The 19,682-nt window shown below is 37.9% G+C and overlaps 1 protein-coding gene across 19 annotated transcripts in view; it reads left to right on the plus strand.

The window, feature by feature from the left end:
• Positions 1 to 19,682, plus strand: part of HDAC9 (histone deacetylase 9) — a 457,908-nt gene that overhangs the window by 329,954 nt on the left and 108,272 nt on the right. For all 19 annotated transcript variants that reach the window (XM_014894384.2, XM_088162701.1, XM_088162750.1 and 16 more), the window contains 2 exons: positions 597 to 646; positions 14,946 to 15,053. In XM_014894384.2, the coding sequence (XP_014749870.2) occupies positions 597 to 646; positions 14,946 to 15,053 (158 nt within the window). The remainder of the gene's footprint in view (positions 1 to 596; positions 647 to 14,945; positions 15,054 to 19,682) is intronic.

Raw genomic sequence — 19,682 nt, forward strand, 5'->3', positions numbered from 1 at the left:
ATGTAATGTAAATGGAGAAAACAGAATTTTTACATAGATAGAAAGACCAAGGCTCCAATTTTCAAAAGAGAAATTCTTCTGAAGTGAAAAAGCTAAGAAATTAGTTGTCAGTTTTATGTAAACTTAATGAGGTTCCCTCTGTTGTCAGTGAAAAGAAACAGGTACTTCTGAAGCATAATTCATCCCATCAGTCATGCAGGCTGGATGGAGGTGCCTGTCTCACTCCTCTGGCTGGAGAAGAAGCTGAGATGAGCAGCTTAGTCAAGCTGCTTATCAGCTACGGATATCAGGATGATTAGTCACCCTAGTTCAGAGTGATTTTCTCTGGAATTTTGATCGTTATATTCCTTTGCCACTTATATGCCACTTACCAGTCATAAGATTTGTCACTGTTGCATAACAGCACCTTAAATGTCCCGTGGCTCATTTGATTTCTAAGTATTATGATTATTTTTTGTACTATTATCTGGCATTTTCATAGTGATAATAACACTGAAATCTTAATTACTGTAAAGAGTAAAGAAATACTGTTCCAATATTTAAATGTCTTTTTTGATAAACGATGCTTATTGTTTGTTTTTTTCTTTAATATATAGGAAACGTGTCTCAAAAACTCTTTTCCTTGTTGCCTTGTGGGGGACTTGGGGTAAGTAGATGTTTGTTTTTTCACTAGAGGGACAGCACACAACATATGTGTTCTCTGGTTAATTCTTTAGCACTATCAGTTCAAAATCTTCAGAAGGTGATAAATGTAGAGATCAAACATGAGCCATTATCACACGGAGTTTTCAAAGACATGGAAGACAGCACATTACAAGAGGCATCCAAAACAGTTAGTAAGAGATTCTGTGTGTAAATGTGCCCATTTCTAGTTATCCCATTTTTGGGTTTTTACATGAGCTCTTTTCTTGAGGAAAGTAACATGGGCATAATTGTTATAGCACAATGAGCTTTGGAGAAGCTGTTTCATGTACTGTTGAAAAGCAAATATGGCTCCACACTTCTCTGAAAGACAAAAAAGTTGCCAAAGCTAACATTTAGCATGAAAAGAGCTCACTAGCTGCTAGCCAATAACTTGGGTATTAAAGTAATAAATTATGTGAGCATTTTTATGCCCTGTTTTGAAATGGATTCATCCAGAAAGACAAGCTGATATTAGGGCACAGAAGACAAAAATCTACAGAAAGAAATATGTTGCAATAAAAGAGTAAAGCTAAATTGTTGAAAACCATGTAGAATTTCTACTGTACAGTATCATGTTCCTATTCAATTGTAGTGAAAATAATGCCAAGTAGAAATAGTTTTTCACATAAATGAGTCTTTTGCACAAAAGTATTTCACGCTTTTGGTCCAACTGGATCCATTATTTACTGATGTCATCAATGTCAAAGGGAAATGATAATATTCTAGATATCAGTGGGCTGGATGGTTTATGTATATTTTACTTCCCTTTTACTGTTTCTCAGTGAATTCTTCGAGTATCTTCTCTGAAAAGTCTGAGCAGACATAAAGGTGTAATCTTTGGATGTCAAATTTCAGTGCAAATTTACACAGTTTTATTCTTCACAAAGGATAAATTCCATACCAGGCTAGTATGTTTATATGACAGAATACTCATTTTGTAAAGTTTTAACACATGTACACAAAAAAAGAAAAAATCCATTTTAACCTGCAATACTTTGTAATTTTTGTGGATTTCTGAACTATGAGTTAAGAAAAAAAGCATCAGGAAATTGTATTTATTCCAGTTCCACCATCTTGAGCTTAGCTTGCTGAAGATCCTGCCTAAAATTTAGAAGTTGGTGACTAGCAACATGCCAATTGGGAAACTTGGGCATCGATCCTGTATGTGGTAACATTACACATTGGCATGTCGACATGTGTATGCACGTGCACCTCTGTAAACTACTGTGTGCACACATGCACACATATATGCACACACTGATGTGTAAAAAAGGTAATTTTTCACACTGCTGATGCAGAGAAAATTGAACAAAAAATTAATAAAGTTGAGAGAGGATGTTCAGGCTTCTAAGTAAAAAGGAGATTATGTAAAAGTTCTTGAGAAAAATCTATTTGAAGCCTTGGATAGTAAAATGGACTACAGCATTCTTTGAAAATTAAAGGATAAGGTTTTTCTATGAAACAGATTATTGTGATATTTTAAAAATCATGACCAGAGATGTGTTTTGAAATCCTTCTATTAATGAAAATATGTTCCATTCTGAAGCTAACACAGGTCAGAATTGCTCAGTACAACTTCATTTTTTAAGCATTTAAATTCATCTACACTTTTTCTTCCAGTCTGTTTCATTTATTTCTTATTTAAATTCATGGAAATCTGATTAAAGAGCATGTTGTAGAAATGGATCTTTTATTTATTTATTTTCTAGTTGGTCTGCCTTTCTATATTTTATTACTGTCAGGCTTTCTGGGGGGCTCTTTTAAAGGAATGGGTTATGACCTTTTTCAAGGTAAATAATCAGATTAGGAGCTTTCTTTCAGCGATATTTAGCTGTCGATTGGTTAAGATGAGCTCCAGGAAAGGGAGCTGCTTCAAACTCTGGAAAGTAATTGTTAAGCTTACTTTCAGAAAGATAGTGGAAAGGAACAGGAAATATTGCTACTTAGTAGCTTTCAACTTAAATGAAAGGTAGAAAGCAGTAATCAATGTAAAGTAGGAATTGTAGTTCATACAAAGATTTTAGGGAGAAATGGAAGAATTTTATCTTTTTAATGTTTGTTCATTTTTTCCTCCTTGCTTGTATCATGCCTTGTTTGCTACAGAATATAACACAGTGTTAAGAAAAAAATTTCTGCTCTTGCAGGAAACTTTATGACTGCCTTTTGAATGAGGGTTTTCAGAGCTCTTTGATCCTATTGTCTTCTTGCTGTTATTATGCAGCTCTATTATTAAATAGATTATTGGTTCAACTACTCATACAGGGCACGGGATACTTAGGCTCAGTTCTGTCTACTCCCAGGCTGGATTTAATATCAGAGACCCCATCTCTTAGTGGGTGCTGCTACCACACAAGAGATCAAATATTATTTCTGGTTGGGGACCCCTACATCATGCACTTAAGTGGCGCCACTGCTGGAAAGAACACTGGACAAATATAAGGCTTTATCTGTAAACAGGACAAAGCCCATCTACCTAAGACTACGATCTACCTATTATATATAATTATAAATACTGCCAAGTCCTAGTTCTGAGGCCCTGTTCCACAAACAGCTTATAAATTTGATGTGAAAGAATCACTGAACAGAATGAAAACTGCTCTTGGACCAAGGAATGGAAGCTAGGACCTCCTAAACACTGAAGACATGATCCCTTGACGGGCTTACATTGTTTACAAACAAAAGTCCAGGTAGCCTCTGTAACCCTGAATTCTACTCTATTACTGATTTTCATCTCTGTCCTAAAACTGCAGTCAACATCAGGGATCCTCTTCTTTGAACATTATTTACAGTTACAGTAAAAGAAAGTTTGTTTCAAGAATTTTGAAAAGCAAACAAGAGGCAGTCTGTGTCCATAACTAGTATTTTCTGATCCTTTTCCATCACCCCACTAAATCTTTTGTAGCAATGAAAAAAATGTAAAACGTATGTTCATTCATTTCTTAAACACTTTTCATCCATATAAATTATCTTTTAAGTAGTGCTGTGGACTGATTATGTCAGAGTCATTGGCTTAGTATATGTTATGCTCTCGGAAGAAATAAAATATTTTTTTTGTTTTATAAGGAACTATGTAAGTAGTAATTATCTCTCTTATCAAAGAGCAGAAATCTGTTTCATCGGTACAGCTATATTGAACAGATCTCACAAAGAGAGAGAGAAAAAAAGTCTAAACTGGCATCCTAAATTTGCCCATAACAGGTTTTCTTTCAATGATGGTTAATATTTTATCAGAGGACTATCCAGGGTCAGGAGTATAAAATCCACTGAAGTATGGGATCTCCCTCCTGCAATAATGTTTTTTATGGGTTCTTTTTTTTCAAGCTTAACCTTGTTCCAGAACCAACTGTTGTTAAAGAATTCTAATACCAGGGGGATGAAATTCTTTGTGTTGGAGAGAGACTAGCAGCTCTATGGCCAGCAGTTTTAATAAAAAGAGACGGTTTCTTGCAGCTGGTCAGAGGTTTGGAATGTGAAAAGTTTTCCAGGAGAGGTGGGTAGATTGCAGGTGAAGTGGCCAAACGGGGAGAATAATCACAAATTACATTTTGGTTTTCTGTGGACTGTCAGACCATTCCACAATTTTTCATCTGTAAACAGCCATTGGAGCTATAACTGATCATTTGACCAATGTATCCATCTATTGCCATTCCTCTCCTGTTGTGTTGTGAAAATGACAAAAAGAAAAGCAGAAATCTACTTCTAATGGGAGAAAGCTTCATCTCCTTGTCTCGGTCTGTCACTAAAAATAGTGATTGTTTTCTTGCCTGTTTGACCTGCTGCTGTGTGAAGAAATCTTGAAGTCATTTCTCAGCCATATTTTTTTGTCTAGTTGATAGGCAAAAAACCCCACAAAAGCAAAGAAGAGCAGGCTTTTATGATAATGTCATCATCGGCTCCCAGCTTCAAACACTTCTGCGGCTTTTGAATTGTCATTTATAACTTGGAACTGAACCGACCCATAATTCCCTTGATGCATTTAGAGAAATTGATAACAGACTGCTTCTTTTATGGCTCAGAGGAGGCAACTCCCATCACATCACTATTGGCAGTCAATATTATTTTCTGACATGGTTGTAAAAGTATAAAGGGGCTTATGGCATTTGTTTAGATGAGGAATGGGCTCTCAAGCTGTGCTGGGGTTTATGGGTCCAGATTACTGAGAAGCAAAGGGAATATGATGTTTGCAAACAGGATATGATTTTATTTAAGTTTGGGTTTCATACGTTGTTCCCTGGGGATTGTCCTGCAGACAGAAGAGAATTTCACTTTTATCATATGAAATTGGGCAGTTATCCAATCCCCCCTGCTCTCCCCCCATCCTCCCCACCAAAGACACTGCTCCAAACCTGTAACGCGTGGAGTCAGAACTTTAAATTGCAAGAGGAGAAGCTGGGGGAGAATGTTGCCCTGCAAAAAGTAGGACTTCAGAAGAATCAATGTTTAGTGAACTGAACAGAGCAGCTCTTGGGCTAAATATCAAGCCATCTGAATGACTAAGTATTGCTTGTACATATTATGGAATGTACATTGCATTTCCTTTAATTTTGCTCTTACAGCAGTAAAACAGAGATATCTTCTGCTGGGATAAGCTGGTCTTGTTTCAAAAACTGAAGCATAACTTGGATCTTTCATATCAGAAAACAATTTGGCCTGTAATTACTAAGGGAAGAAGTTTATAGCTATAAAATCTCAACATATTTACCAAACTTACAAAACATCCGTATTTTCTGAATGTTAAATTCCTTCCTGCCATTCCTTGTTGTGGCAGCTAACAGTGTTACTTTTTGTCCTGACCACACAGGAAGAAAAGCAATAAGAAAGGCAAGATTTTACTAGTACACAAGTTTAGTAAGTCATCCAGGAAACAAATTGGTTTCTGCTGCTTCTCATTCTTCCCTTGATCTTCTCAGTCTGTTCCCAGGAAGAATTTTCAGCCTTTATATATTAAGACTCTTCATTCCTCTTATTTCTATAAGAGCTAATGGTACCAAACTGATACCATTACCATGGTACAACAGTGTAAAAATCAAGAAAATATTGTAATATTGTTCTTGTAACAACTTTAGGTTCCAGGCTGCTTAAGTATCTTTACACCTGCACCTACACACAAATGTGTCTATAGTGAAATTAGACTGCCTATAGTTTGGGCTCTCAAATGAACCATCACCTCCACACAGATGCTAGAATTAACTTGTGCCTTTTCCTATATTCCAGGCCGTACGACAATAGGTATAGTCATCTCAACAAAAGGTATATCTGTTTCCTCGTTTTGGAAAAGCAATCTGTAATTCCTAGAAGCTCATCTACTCAATATTAAGTCTTCCATTGTGAAATCATTAATATACCATGCTGCCAATATATACACCTAATACTTTAAATTACGTACCTGACTCGTTAACCTACTGAAGTCTGCCAGTTACAACCTTTTGTAGCACACTGCAGAATGCTTCTAGGAATGAAAGACTGTTTACCTCCTAAGACTGTCAGCTACACCATCTCTAAAGAAATACCAAGATTTAATCAAAACAACAGGTATATTATACTTTAATTGACATATTTTGCAGACTATTTAGGACTCACAGTTACACAGTGTTGGCTGTGATATTTTTCTGCAGAGGTCAATAAAATGTTTTGTCAATAAGGGCACCTTGGTACATCCCCAAGGCAATTTAAGGCCACTAGGAATAGCAGCAGAGCCAGAGCTGGAAGTCTGGCTAAAGAAAAAATAGCAAATTAAGATAAAATCTGCTGATTTAATTAACTTGTAGTCCAGAACAACAGTTCTCCTGAAGATTTCCTTGTACAACTTTATGTACTGGCATTAGAAAACCACATGGATCACTACAGCAGGAGTTGTTCTACCTAAGATCAGAAGAACTGACTGGAGGTGCTTGATTTCATTTATTGACAGAGACTTGAAACAACTAACTTTCAAATTTTAAGTGCATTGATTTTAAAAAAAAAGCCAAGTGTGATAAAGTAAATCTCGATGATCACATCACAGCAGGGAACAGCCAGCCTTCCTTTACTGAGGTACACAGACTTCATCTCAGGTACTGGGAAGTGCATCAGTGTCTCCTAGGCAGGGAGGGAGCTCATTTAGCATATCAACACCATGGCCACAAAAAAAATTTCTTCACATTACAGGGCAGATATTTTGTCCCATTCTTGTTCTTTCAAAGCACTGAGGTGGTCCTGTGCCATCTATAACAGAGCTTGATGTTTGAGTGAGAAGTGAAACTGGTTAGCTGAGACACAGTTCCTTGGTATTGCTGCAGGCACAATATGATGTTCTGGAATAGTTCCAGATTGCTTTTACTTGCAGCAGGCAAGGATAGAAAGCTCAGGTGTGGTAATCTGACAACTCGTCCAACACAAAATTTGGTCCCTCAGACAATTTTTTTCCCTTTTTTAACAAAAGACTTATTTTGCCTTCCTACGCAACCAGATTAAACTTTTACATAAAGATACAGTGTACAGAACACAGAAAATTATTGGAAAGATAATGAACCACCATAAAGCTAAATCTTTAAAAGTCTTACCTAATTTTCCGCATTTTCTAAAAACTGTTGTGTTCCCAAAAGCAAACATTATGCAAAGCAGCTTATTTGCCAGAATAGGAAGTATAGATATAGATAGAGATATAGATGATACAGATATAGATTAGATATAGATATATAGATACAGATATATAGATATAGATACAGATAGATAGAGATGATATAGATATAGATAGATAGATAAATATTCGTAGGTATGTTAAATGTAAATAGTGGAATAGTACCATGTCCTATCTATTACTACTACTACTATTCACTCTTACCAGACGTAATCACATACATTCATATAGATTTGACAGTAATTCTGTAATTAAAGAAGAATTCACATTTGCACTTTAAAAACATATCATGTGTTTATTGAAATAATTTAACCCCCACATGGACAGAAGAGCCTCTGAAGGATAAATCTGTTTATCTGAATAAACACCAGGTTCTAGTGTAGTCCCATGGTGATGTCTAACACAAAGATCATCTACATCCAGGCAGAAAGCTGAAATGTTTTAATAAAAATGTGTGCAGCAGTAAATGATGAAACTTTTCAAAAATAAGGCTTGAATATTGCACAAAGAAGTTCCATTTCCTTTAACTATATGCATTACAACCAACTATACATTGTTGTATCTCCTTGTCTACAAACTCCTGGAAAATGCAAGATCGAACAAAAGAAGGCAGTTGCACAAGCATTTTCACACACTTACTCATTAAATACTAAAACAAATGTCAAGTTAAATTAATAGAGTACTTAGGGCTAGGTCTGAAAGTGCAGTAACAGTTTTTACAAGCATCTGGTGATATACGCCACGTATCTGAGACTTGAATCTGGGTCTAAGTGTTTTATTTATGAGTTTTTTCTAAAAACAAGTTTAATCCACATCTAATCCAGGCTATCCTCCCTCCATTCCCCCTACCAATGATCCACACATCAGCGTTTCACTAAAGTTTTGAGACCCTTTACAGTGTCTAATGTATGCTTTATGAGACCTTGAGATTCTGGATGTCTGTCATAAAAATTAGTTTAAGAGAGAAACTAAGTAAAATGATTTCTTTTTGAGATATTACTGTATTCATGTTTCAGTTTGACTTAACCTGATTTTTTTCTGCTTTTCATTTTGAATACAAAACTATTTCTTTTCCAATACATATATCACATATTTAATTTTTTTTTACGAACTTTGAAATGAATTTCATTTTTACAGAGGAGATGTTGCATTTAAATCAAAGGATGACTATCAACATCAGTAACTCCGCTAGGCATTCAATAATTAATTAATAATTATTGTTTACTGAATATTTTTTGAAAATTGGCTTTGATTGGTTTTTCATGTTACTTCACTATTGGCAGGTAAAACTTGAAAGACATTAAGTATTCTACATACAACTGGTTCGTGTATTGCCCACATTCCTTTTCTTGCAGAAAGCCTGGAAAGAGGTTTTTGGGATCAGAATTAATAGCCTTTAAAACTATTTTTAGAAGACCTTTTCCATAAATATTATTACTGATGAATTCTCCTACTGGAATTATTCAAACATAGAAGTCAATGCAAGACTAAGAGAATTCCACGGTTTTTGTTTAAGCAATGATTTGTGATGGTCCTTTGAACTATTCATCCTGCTGGAGCCTAAAGATCACGTGCCCTTCACAAATTATTTGTAAATCACACTGGTAGGCAAGAAATTACGCAAAGTTGATATTCTGGGTACTCTTTATGGTAGGCATTTTAGATCAAAACAGCTGGAAATGCCTTTGACAGAAAAAAAATCTTTGATACAGCTGCAACAGCAGTAAAAATAAAGGAAGCTCACTGTACTTATTTTTCCTGAAGTAGTACACTTTTACACACTTCCTGTATCTGGAATTTATGGAGAAGACGTCAGCCATGCAAACCTTTTCTCCTTTGTTCCTTAACGAGTGACATGGCTGACAGGCCATTCATCAGAAGTTGTTCCTTGGAGATGATGAGCACACCTTCGCTTCTTTAGTCATGGTGAGATGAAACAGCAGCTGAGAAGCACGTTGAGGACCTTTTGCTTCCTAGTGGAAATCACAGAGGTGATGAATGATCACCAGGACATCTGTAGGAGTGGGAGGTGAGAGCTATGAGCATGACACCTGGGAAGCTGCACTGCTCATGATCAGGAGCAAAATATTACAAACTTATGCGGTAGCGTTAGCTGGCATCAATTGTCTCTAAGAAAGACAGACTCCTTGTTGGAAGTGATACTGAAATGCCACACAATTTTTAGAGATTGAAGCACTTCAGAAAAATTTCTGTTTTCATGCCGGTACATTAAAAAAATCCAGCGATGGAAACATGTTTGCTCTGGCATAAGTGAAAGAGTGTAAGACTCTGAACTCTTTTAAAGCTAAAACACAGGAATTCACTCTGAAATATCTAAATTTTATTAAATTTCAGTATCACAGACGAGGTCAGTACTCTCCAGTATTGTCATTGATTCTCAATCAGTTTGTTTATTGCATATAGCTACACTAATGTGAGCTCACCAGATTTAATTTACTTGTCAGTACTAAACCCACTTATATCAAAGGACAGAATTTTTTTAACATAGTTGCTTTTCTAGATACGTGTTGAAATGTATCCATTCGAAATGCATACTTAACTAACTTCCATCCAAGAAGAGTTTAGCCTAATCTCTACTCTTTAAAGAAAGGGCAAAAAATCCTTTCTAACTACTGTAAAGAACTTGTTGTCCAGAATATTGGACACATAGAATACAATGACCACTATCCAAGGAGCATCACAGATCAAAGTTTCGATAAACAACTAGATGACAGTTTGCATTTTTGACCTATTATCAGAAAACTAGTATCTCCTGTGGGGATGTATGGTATCTCTAAGAGGACTGATTTTGATTTTAATGATGGCAACAATTGTGCAGAGAATCCAGAGCAGGATGAGAAATTCAGTGTATTTTTAATTCCTCTTTGGAGTAAAATCAGAATTTCACTGCAGAAAACGAATTTGCATTAAATCACAAGCTGTATGTTTGTGGGCGGGAGGAGGAGTGCGGAAAGTCCTAGAATGCTTTGAATTCACCCCAAAGCAGTAGCTTGGGCTCTCTTTTATGCTCTCATATAGTTATCCGTGGGGATATATTCAAGGCAACTTCAGAATTTACAGTAATTTAGGAAATACAAATAACTGGCACAGATGAATACATCATACAGGGTGCAAAACACTCAAAAGATTCGTCAAATTGTGAGCAGCATCTCTGGTTAGCAGAGCTGTGATACAATGGCCATTTGACAGACCCCAGAAGATATCTGGAAAAAAGAGGACTGAAATAGAACATGAGGAGTGAAGATATGTTGTAGCTAGGAAAGAGAAGTAAAATAAAAAGCAATTATTACTATCTTAGAAATGCTTTAGCATTATTAATCACAGTCCTTTTTTGCTTCCCTGAGTTAGGTTCCAGATAAATTCAAACAGCAGGGCAAGGAACATTTCCAGTTTTGTCAACTTGCAGTGATTTCAGAAAGATCTTGAAGTAAGGAATCTCTCCCTCAAGTATATTGCCATATCTTCCCTCACCATTTTCACATATGCCACAAGATGAGCACAGCTTAAGGAGCTGGTAACTTCCAACTTTACAATCTTCTTTAAAATGAAATTTTCCAGCCCAAAAGGTGTTAAACTAAAAGCTTTCTGTCTGTTGAAGTATCTCTGCTGTAAGGCTTCTTTCTTAGCTTGTTTTGAGTATGCTTGAAGTCTCCGTTGCAAAAGTGGCATTATCACATAGATATGTCTTGCAGGAAGCATTCATATCAAGTTTTTTTGTAGTGCAAAGCAGAGAATTTCTAGATACTGGGCTTGTATTCATTCAGTCAGTCAGGAGAAGTTACCTACATTTCTTTTCACTTAAGTAATTCACTTCCTCTTTAATGCCTCCACATCCACTTCAGGGACAGGTAGCTTAATTTCTATCATCTGTAGCTTTGCAGAGTATTAGCTTTGCTGCACATGCCAATGATTGAGCTATACTAGATGTGCTTGAAAAAGCCTGCAACCTACAGTGCTCATTCAGGAAACCAGGAGTGAAGTAAATCCATATGTGTGTTAGAAAGCCAGTGTTCAGATAGGGCTCATGCTCTCTGGCTCTTGGCACTGTCGTGCACAATTCTTCTTTGAAGAACTGTAGCAGTGATAGGATTTTTGATAACAAAATGTGTAGTATGCTCATAGTTCAACACTGACGTTTTGATGTTTTATAACAATGTTTTTTTCATTTGGTTCAATTAAGAACATTCTTCTATCCTGACAATTTTTAAAGGACTCCTAAATAGAAGTAATATTTAAATATTAAATGTAATTAAGCAGAAAAGAGGCTAAGATTTTTTGTTAGACTTCAGCTAGAAATGCTGTATTTTCTGTAAATTTTGTTTAATATTGTCTGAAAACCAATCCTAATCCAGGCAGGTTTTTCACTGAATTCTTCAGCTGCTCCAAAGCACTTGAACAAAAATAACTTCTTATAAAATTCCATCTGACTTCGTCATAGTCTGTGATTCAGAAAGCATCACATTTGTAACAAATTCATGCATAGTCAGCATACAGATAGGCTGTCAGATATATGAGATATATACAAGCACCAGAACCAGAAACCACAGTGTCTAATCCTATTCCCTTTTCCTGTATAAAATCCAACCATTTCATCTCACAGGAATATAGAAAAGCACATCAGTAGGATTTTAGAGGTTCATTTCATATACAGCCTGACAACTGGACCAACTAGTAGCTGTGATTTTAATGGGTTTGCCATTTATACCACTGTATTTCAACAGCAATTTACAAAGTAAATACTGAGTAACACTACAAGAAGAATCTCTGTTCAAACACCTGAAACATTTAAGGGAACACACAAAATTACTAGAGATATAAAATGGAGTGAGATGTCATTTTCTAGTTGTTACAGCTAAAGCGTTGGCTGTGTGATGCAAGTTCTTCTAGGCTGTTCTTCATCAGATGTTCCTCAGAAATTCAGTCTTAATTTTGCAAGAATATTAAATAGTATGTGACACCTAAGTTTGTAATACGGTGCCTACTCAGGGTAGATACTCCTATATTTATGCTACTTTTCTTGTATTAGTAACTGTACATTAAAGTATGCCGCTTCAGTTGGCTACCCCTATTTTTAAGAATTTACCACTCATTACATGTACTATGCCCAAGAGATTAGCTAAAATATCCTGAATTTCCTGTGTTCATTTAGGTGGTCATTTTTGAAAAATTTCCCAGGAAACACTGTTCTGTTTCCTGATTGCCCATTTTTTCTACCAGTCCAGGTAAATTAAGGTAGCAGTCATTCAAGTGGTCTGAGGGAAATTTTTCAGTGGAAGATATTTGGTCTTACTGTCCCAGTTCAGTCTCCTCACACTCAGCTGAAAGCAGAAAATGATAAATGCTGTACCTTGGCCAATGTTCAGCATTCAGTGGATGAAGAGACTGCAGTCTCAAGTGTCAGAGCAGACAACTGTCTTAAGGGTGGGTACTCTCAAGCTGTGGTTACAATTTTAACTTAATCAGCCTTCCTGGAAATGAATCATAGTCCCTTTGAGGATGCAGGTTGCTCCTGCTCATGCCCTGGTGTACAGAGCAGCTGCCATTGAATCATTTTCATCAGCCACTCCTTCACGTTAACCTTAATTTGCTAGTCATAAAAATGATAAGAAAGTACTCCCTCTCAGCCCTCTTGCTGATACTTCTTTATTGAAAATACTGCACAGTATTTTTCAAACTTTATTATGGTTTGATTAAATTGATTTAACCAATGACCTCAACTTATTTATCTCCTGATTAGCTTTAAAAATGAAATTTGATTCACAGTTCCTTTAAAGCAATAGAGAGATAACTCTAAGGTCTGCCTAATGTTACTTATGTCATTATTTGTCTACTACCTGGTTTCTTTCTTATTTCTTGTTGCCTATTGATCAGTGTGCATCTTTCCAAAGCCTACTTTTATTTCTTTCAATCTCAAGCTACCAATCTACAAAACAACTATGATAAATCATCCTATATCAAGCTGATGGCACCTAATTGTGTTTGTACAACATTTTGAGTTTCTCTGATGTAAATACAGTGTGCACTACTATTACTCTAAACTTTGCAATCAAAAGCCAGTTTTCTTACTCAAGTCTACTACAAATACAAACTATTTTCATTAGTTCTGCTGCACGCACACAAAACTGATCAAAATGATAGAAAAATCAGGTCCAGGATACTGAAAAATAAGATCATTTTAGTAGCTTGAAATATAATATTATTGTAACAGTAATGGCAAAGACATTTGACAGGTGTAGAGAAGATCAAGCTTAGATCAAGCTTCTTTCTGTTTCAAATGACTAATCAGAGAAATTCCTCAGAACTTCCAGAGTCAAGTAGCAGTTCCATCCATTTTCAATTACTTGATTTCTTTCTTTCCCTTTTTTTTTTTTTTTCTTTCTCCTAAGGAATTAGGAACAGAAGCTTCTGGTTCAAACTGAAAGCATGCCTCAGTGTGCTTGGAAGTCATCCAAATAGCATCTGCCACAGTATTTTGTCTATTTCTAAACGTTTTTCTTTTCATGATAAATTTGTACAGTATGCTACAATTAAATGCACTTCCCATGGAGCATCGAGGAAGTCTGGCTGTCTTTTTGGATAACTTTTTCAGACTATTTAACACCATCATGTCTGCTTTACATAATACATTATATATATAGGGATATACAACATTTCACCTATATGTTTTCGTATGTTTCTGTAAATAAATACTTATTAAAAATAGATTTCAAAAGTAAAGTTTAGCACACTGATTGAAGCTGTAGAGCAGTGCTTCTTAGCCACCTTTTTAGTATATTATTTATAATGTAATGTTTTACATGTCACACTTTCTCAATTAGAAAGTGCAGAAGATAACTTTCTCTGCTGTAAAACCCCTCATTCGTTTGTTACAAAATAAAGCCTTCCAGCCAAAACTTATTAGTTCATCAAAACTGGATATACAGCAAGGGTCTTGCTTTATATAATTCCATTTTCCGTCTACGGCAAGAGTGACTGCCAAAATTATTCAAAACAATAAATTAATTGTTCTGATTTCAGCCACTTACAAACAACTGCCAGGGAAGGGAAAATGAGGGGTTGCTACTCTGTTTTGTTCTTAAGAAAAGGGGCCACTGATGTGCCATTGATGAGCTTTGGTGCTGGGGCAGTGGTGGCTGTTCCCAGTGGCCATTCCCGATGGCTGTTCCCGATGGCCATTCCCAATGGTTGTTTCCGATGGCCGTTCCCAATGGCCATTCCAAATGGCCATTCCTGATGCTCAGTCCCGATGGCCATTCCTGACGGCAGTTTATGATGGTCCTGGCACTGGCAGGTCCCCGTCACCTCACCAGCCGGCCTGAGGAGCGTCTGGCGAGCAGGCCCGGCCCGGCCGATGTAACACTGTTTGTAATGAGAAATCTAAACAGGGAATGGCAGCGAGGCATGACAGGAATGTGTTTCCATTGGAGAAGCCCGTGCAGAGAAAAAGCATAAGCAAAGCCATGTCCAGAAGGCCTTTCAGCTGGCCAGCACGGAAGACTGATGTTATTGTACACGGGCTGTCACGCTGCCAGCCCTCCCTCACGGGTTTGTTTTCTCTCATGCTCTCCCTCTCCCTCTCCCCTCTCCGCTGCCTTCCTCCCGGGGCCGGCTGTTTGCTCAGGTGGACAGTGACACCGTTTGGAACGAGCTGCACTCGGCCGGGGCGGCACGCATGGCGGTGGGCTGTGTCATCGAGCTGGCGGCCCGCGTGGCCTCCCGGGAGCTGAAGGTGAGGTCCGGGCCGCGCCGTGGGTGGGAGGGAGCGCCGGGCGGGCCGGGCCGGCAGCGCGGGGGGCTCGGGGGAACGCGGGGCTCCGGCGCTCGGCTCGGGGCAGGGCGGCGGGACCAGAGCCGGGAGCCGGGAGCCGGGAGCCGGGAGCCGGGAGGGCGGCCGCGAAGGTGTGGCAGTGCAGGAGCGGCGGCGGCCCGGGGCAGTGCCAGCGCCGCGGTGAAGTTAGCGCACATCTCCGGCCAGCGGCTGCGGCACTCCCTTTGAACTCAAGTTTTATTTTTAACTATTTTTTTTTTTTTTTTTAATGCGGTTGTTTAGTCACGTGCGTAATGTCAGCTACCACCCAGCGAGAGGGGACGGGAGGGCGCGGCTGGCTCGCAGGGCGAGGGGCCGGCCGTGCCCGGCTGCCAGCCCGCCCGTGCCCCCGCTCCGCACGGGCCCCGTCCCGCTCCTGTCTCCGTGCCGCCGGATCTGCCAGGCATGATGTACGAAACCCAAATTATCCTCAGTCTAAACAATTTATAAAAGCTCCAGACCTGACAGACTTTGACATTTTATTTGGTATTTTAACGGCCCTATTTAAAGGTACACCATATGCAGCCGGAGTGCAGGCTTGCCCCAATAAACATTGTTGGAGCTAACATGTCTCCTTAATGAAACTGTTTATTCACTTTCCAGTCCACATTCTAATGGATTCAATCCGATTTCCAGAATCAAGATGGAAATAAATATTTTAAAATTAACACTGCATGATGATTTTTAAAATCCCGGATTCTGTTTGAACTGGAGAATTTTCTTCGTGTATATTTCTCTTATTTCCGTCAAAATATATTAGCTATTTGGGAATGGGTGGAATATATTTACATATATAGATAGATAGATACAGAATATATCAGTGTATAAATGACAGCATAGGTGAAATGCAGTGTTATAGCTCTGACACAATAAAATGCAGTTACTAAAATTTCATATTTGGATACTGAAATCATTAGCCAGGTATCACAAAATTTCAAAATTTTGAAATCTCAGATCAAGGACAGGGTGCATTATATGGGATTCTGTTGTGTATCCTTTCTGATGTATTCTTCATGCTCTTAAAGATTTTTTGGGCATGGTAAGATATGTAACTCACTGTGCATTGTTCCACACAGGAATAATGATAGAGAAGAAGGATGTTTTATCTAGTTCTTATCTTTAGCAACTGTAGGACACACACCAGTGTCTAAGGCAGTTTAAAAGCAAGTTTTGGTAAGAATAGTGTGATACATCCTATGTGCACTTGGCATAAGTGGGGTCCACTGCAGAACCTTTACCCCTTACTTCTGTACATTTGTGGTGTGTCTCACACAGTGTGAATGCTACTGCTTAAATATTTAACTCTGTGATAGACAGCTGAAAAGAAGCATCAGCCATTGTGAGACTTCTCTTGCTACTGCTGTTGCAGGAGACTGTAAATAAATGTTTTATATTTGGTACTAGGTATTTTATATTTAGAACTAGTTTGTAGTTTAATGTAACTTTATTTTTGATCCTAAATAGAATATTTTTCTACAATGCAGAGAATTGAACCAGTGTCATACAACTTGCAAGTTGAGACATAGGAAAGACAATTTTTCAGTAGATATGCGCAGTAGTTGGTTTAAACCAAATCATCAGGAAAACAGAAATGGAAGGGACTTGCTGTGAAAGAGAATTGTGAATATTCCATTCCTGATAGGTGTTTATCTAACGAGCTCCTAGACTTCCAGCATGAAGTCCAGTGATTTACATGCCACTATGGCATCTGTATGAGCTATCAATCTGCATGTGGTATTTTTCATTTCAGGTTATGGAAAGGTTATTAATGCCTGACTGTCAGTAGGAAAGCATGTTAGCAGAAGTTCTGTAAATGCAACAGTCCTGACATTAGCTATTTTGGCACGGTCATCCTATGTTTGCTTTATCACTGCATCCATTCAAGCCCAGGGTTTGCTAGCAAACTGCTGTCAATACTCTCGTATCGTAAATTGCACTGAGGGGGTTTTTGCTGTGTTTTCTGGAGTTCTCTACAATCTCCATATTATTTTAGACCCATAGATCTGGATGTTCCAGTCTACCTTTATGTCTTTATGCCTTACATGTTCCTTTTCCAACTTCCTGCCATTTTATCTATAGAAAAAGAAAGTGATCAGCTGTTTCTGTTAGGGAAAATACCAATTTTGTAATGTACTTCTGAAAATCTAAGGGAAAGAAGATGAAATTGACCATGTTCATGTGCATTCACTGAGCAAATATGCATGTGAAGAAACCATTTGGGGCCTGTAGTGTGAGCACTGAGTGGGAGGATTAAGCTCTGATGGGAATCTGGAATGATCTGGTACAGCCTCAGAATTTTTGCATGACAAAAAAAACACCTTCCCAGAATTGCATGCAAGCTATTACAGCTCTACAACATGTCAACAGCAAGAAGGGTGCAGTAGAGAAGCACACCATAGTAGTTCCCTGGATGTTTACCACTGTGGATTGCTATCAGATGGTGTACTGTCAGTTTGGTGTCAATTCAATCAATTTAAATGGAATTTAAATTTTTTACAACAGTGCTGGGCTAGAGTGTGGAAACAAACATCCAGTTCCCTATATGGGCGCGGATCTGACATCTAAAGTTAATTTCAGCAAGGACAGGACATCGCAATGTCTATGCTTATTCCATGGTCTCTACTGATACTGCTTGCTATGACACAGTGAAAGTAGTAGGTTGGAGCTATAGGTACATGTTGCTAAGAAAAGAGACTGCAAAATAAACCATGAAAGGCTGCAGAACAATTGGGGGAGTCATTACAGAGCTGGGCATGAGTCAAACTCATATACAAGGCAAAAAATTCTTTACTTTATTCTGAATTTCCTGAAACTATCAGTCCCATTGCACACAAGTCTCATTGAGAACAGCAAGATATTGTTCATCTGATTTGGACAGTGTTCAAAAACTGACAAGGAATTAAGAGGAATTCTCTTTGCTGTAGTTCAAACCCCTTGTGAGACATCAGATTTCTTTGATCTCCTTGATCACTGGGAAAAACTTCAGTATGGCAGTACTAGGGATGTAAAACAATAGCCACAATAGTAATTAACAGTGGTGGGGTGGGGTTTTTTTATGAGGGGAGGGTGGTGTGGGGTTTTTTGGGGGGTTTTTCGTTGTTTTTTTGTTGATGCTGTTTATTTTATTTTTTTTTAATTAGGACAAATTGTCGCTTCTCTGGGGAGTCTTAATCTGGATGCTTTTTATTTAATCATATACAATTGTTAAAATTAAGCATTTTGTGGGTCTGCTTAATAATATAATGAGCAATCATTAATATCCATTTGATACACTTTTGAGGCAGTATTTAATAGACAATAAAGAATTACACCACTGAAATATATAGTACTATAAATGCGATGTTATCCTGAGTCAAATGCTATGCTTTTCCTTTTTCATTAATTTATTTACATATCTGATGAATGTGTTCTTGGCAATACTACAGTGGGAGATGAGCCTAATTACTGCATGAGGGTTACCTTTTTTTGAGCTGTTTATAATTAGGAAAACTGCTGATGCACAATGAGGTATTTATGTTATGTGGAATCAGAGCCACACCTCTCCTGTCTGTCTGTTTTTATGTATCTATGTTTGATAATATCTCATTTCCAGAACAGATTTATGTAGAAGGCTTCCAAGAGTCTGCTGCCTCACTACAGATTTTTAGAAGAATGTATGTGGATCTAGGTGAATAGAATTCCACCACAGCTATATCCAATAAATATTTTTATCAGATAAGAGAAGTCCTATGATATATTCCCTAGTGCTTGTGGTAGGAACAGAGGCAGTGCCCAGCCTGTGATTTCTTGCATGCAGTGTAGCTCATGAACCTGGAAATCACTGTCTCTAGCCTCTACTTAATGACCTCGCCTTCAGAAAGAGGGCCCAAAAAGATGCAGAGAGAGAGAGAGAGCATTTCTTTCCTGGAAGTGCCTACTAAGGCTCTCATTGATTTCTTTCATTGACACAGAATGTGGCACTGTAAGGTGCTGTCCTGCCCTCCCTTCTCATTTATTTCCCCACCGGGTGCTTCCCTTGCATTCATTGCATGCTCAGTTCACCTCCCCTCCCTGCTGTTGTGCTCCTTCACTCACAGGCAGCTGTGCACCAGGACACTCTTCCCTTGCCTCTCTGCATCTGTCCTGCACAGCAGGCACCTCCCTCCTGCTGCCCAACTGGACAAGTACAGAGCTTGTACAAACTCCACATTAGACAAGTCATGGAGAAAAATAAGGAGAATTTCTGCATCTATGGTCTTTTGAGTTTCAGATTTCATTTGTAACTGGTAGAACTTGCAAAGAATCTTATCTTTAGGACTTAGCTTGCCAAATTGTTGTTTTTATTTTTCCTGAAAGAGTTTAGGTTGCTGATGTTTTCATTTTGTTAATCAAATTATTCACGTTGATGCTGCCACCTGTTTTGTTGCTATATTAGGTGTTTATGAAATTATTAACACTACATTAAAAAAGCTGGAGTTCAGTTCAGCTAGGTTAGTATGATAATTTTGCAGTGATGATACTTTGTTGAGTAATGTCCTCCAAAATGTTATTTGTTCTTGTAATAGTTATTTC

Source organism: Sturnus vulgaris, chromosome 1 (genome assembly GCF_052056855.1).
Source record: "Sturnus vulgaris isolate bStuVul1 chromosome 1, bStuVul1.hap1, whole genome shotgun sequence".
NCBI lineage: Eukaryota > Metazoa > Chordata > Aves > Passeriformes > Sturnidae > Sturnus > Sturnus vulgaris.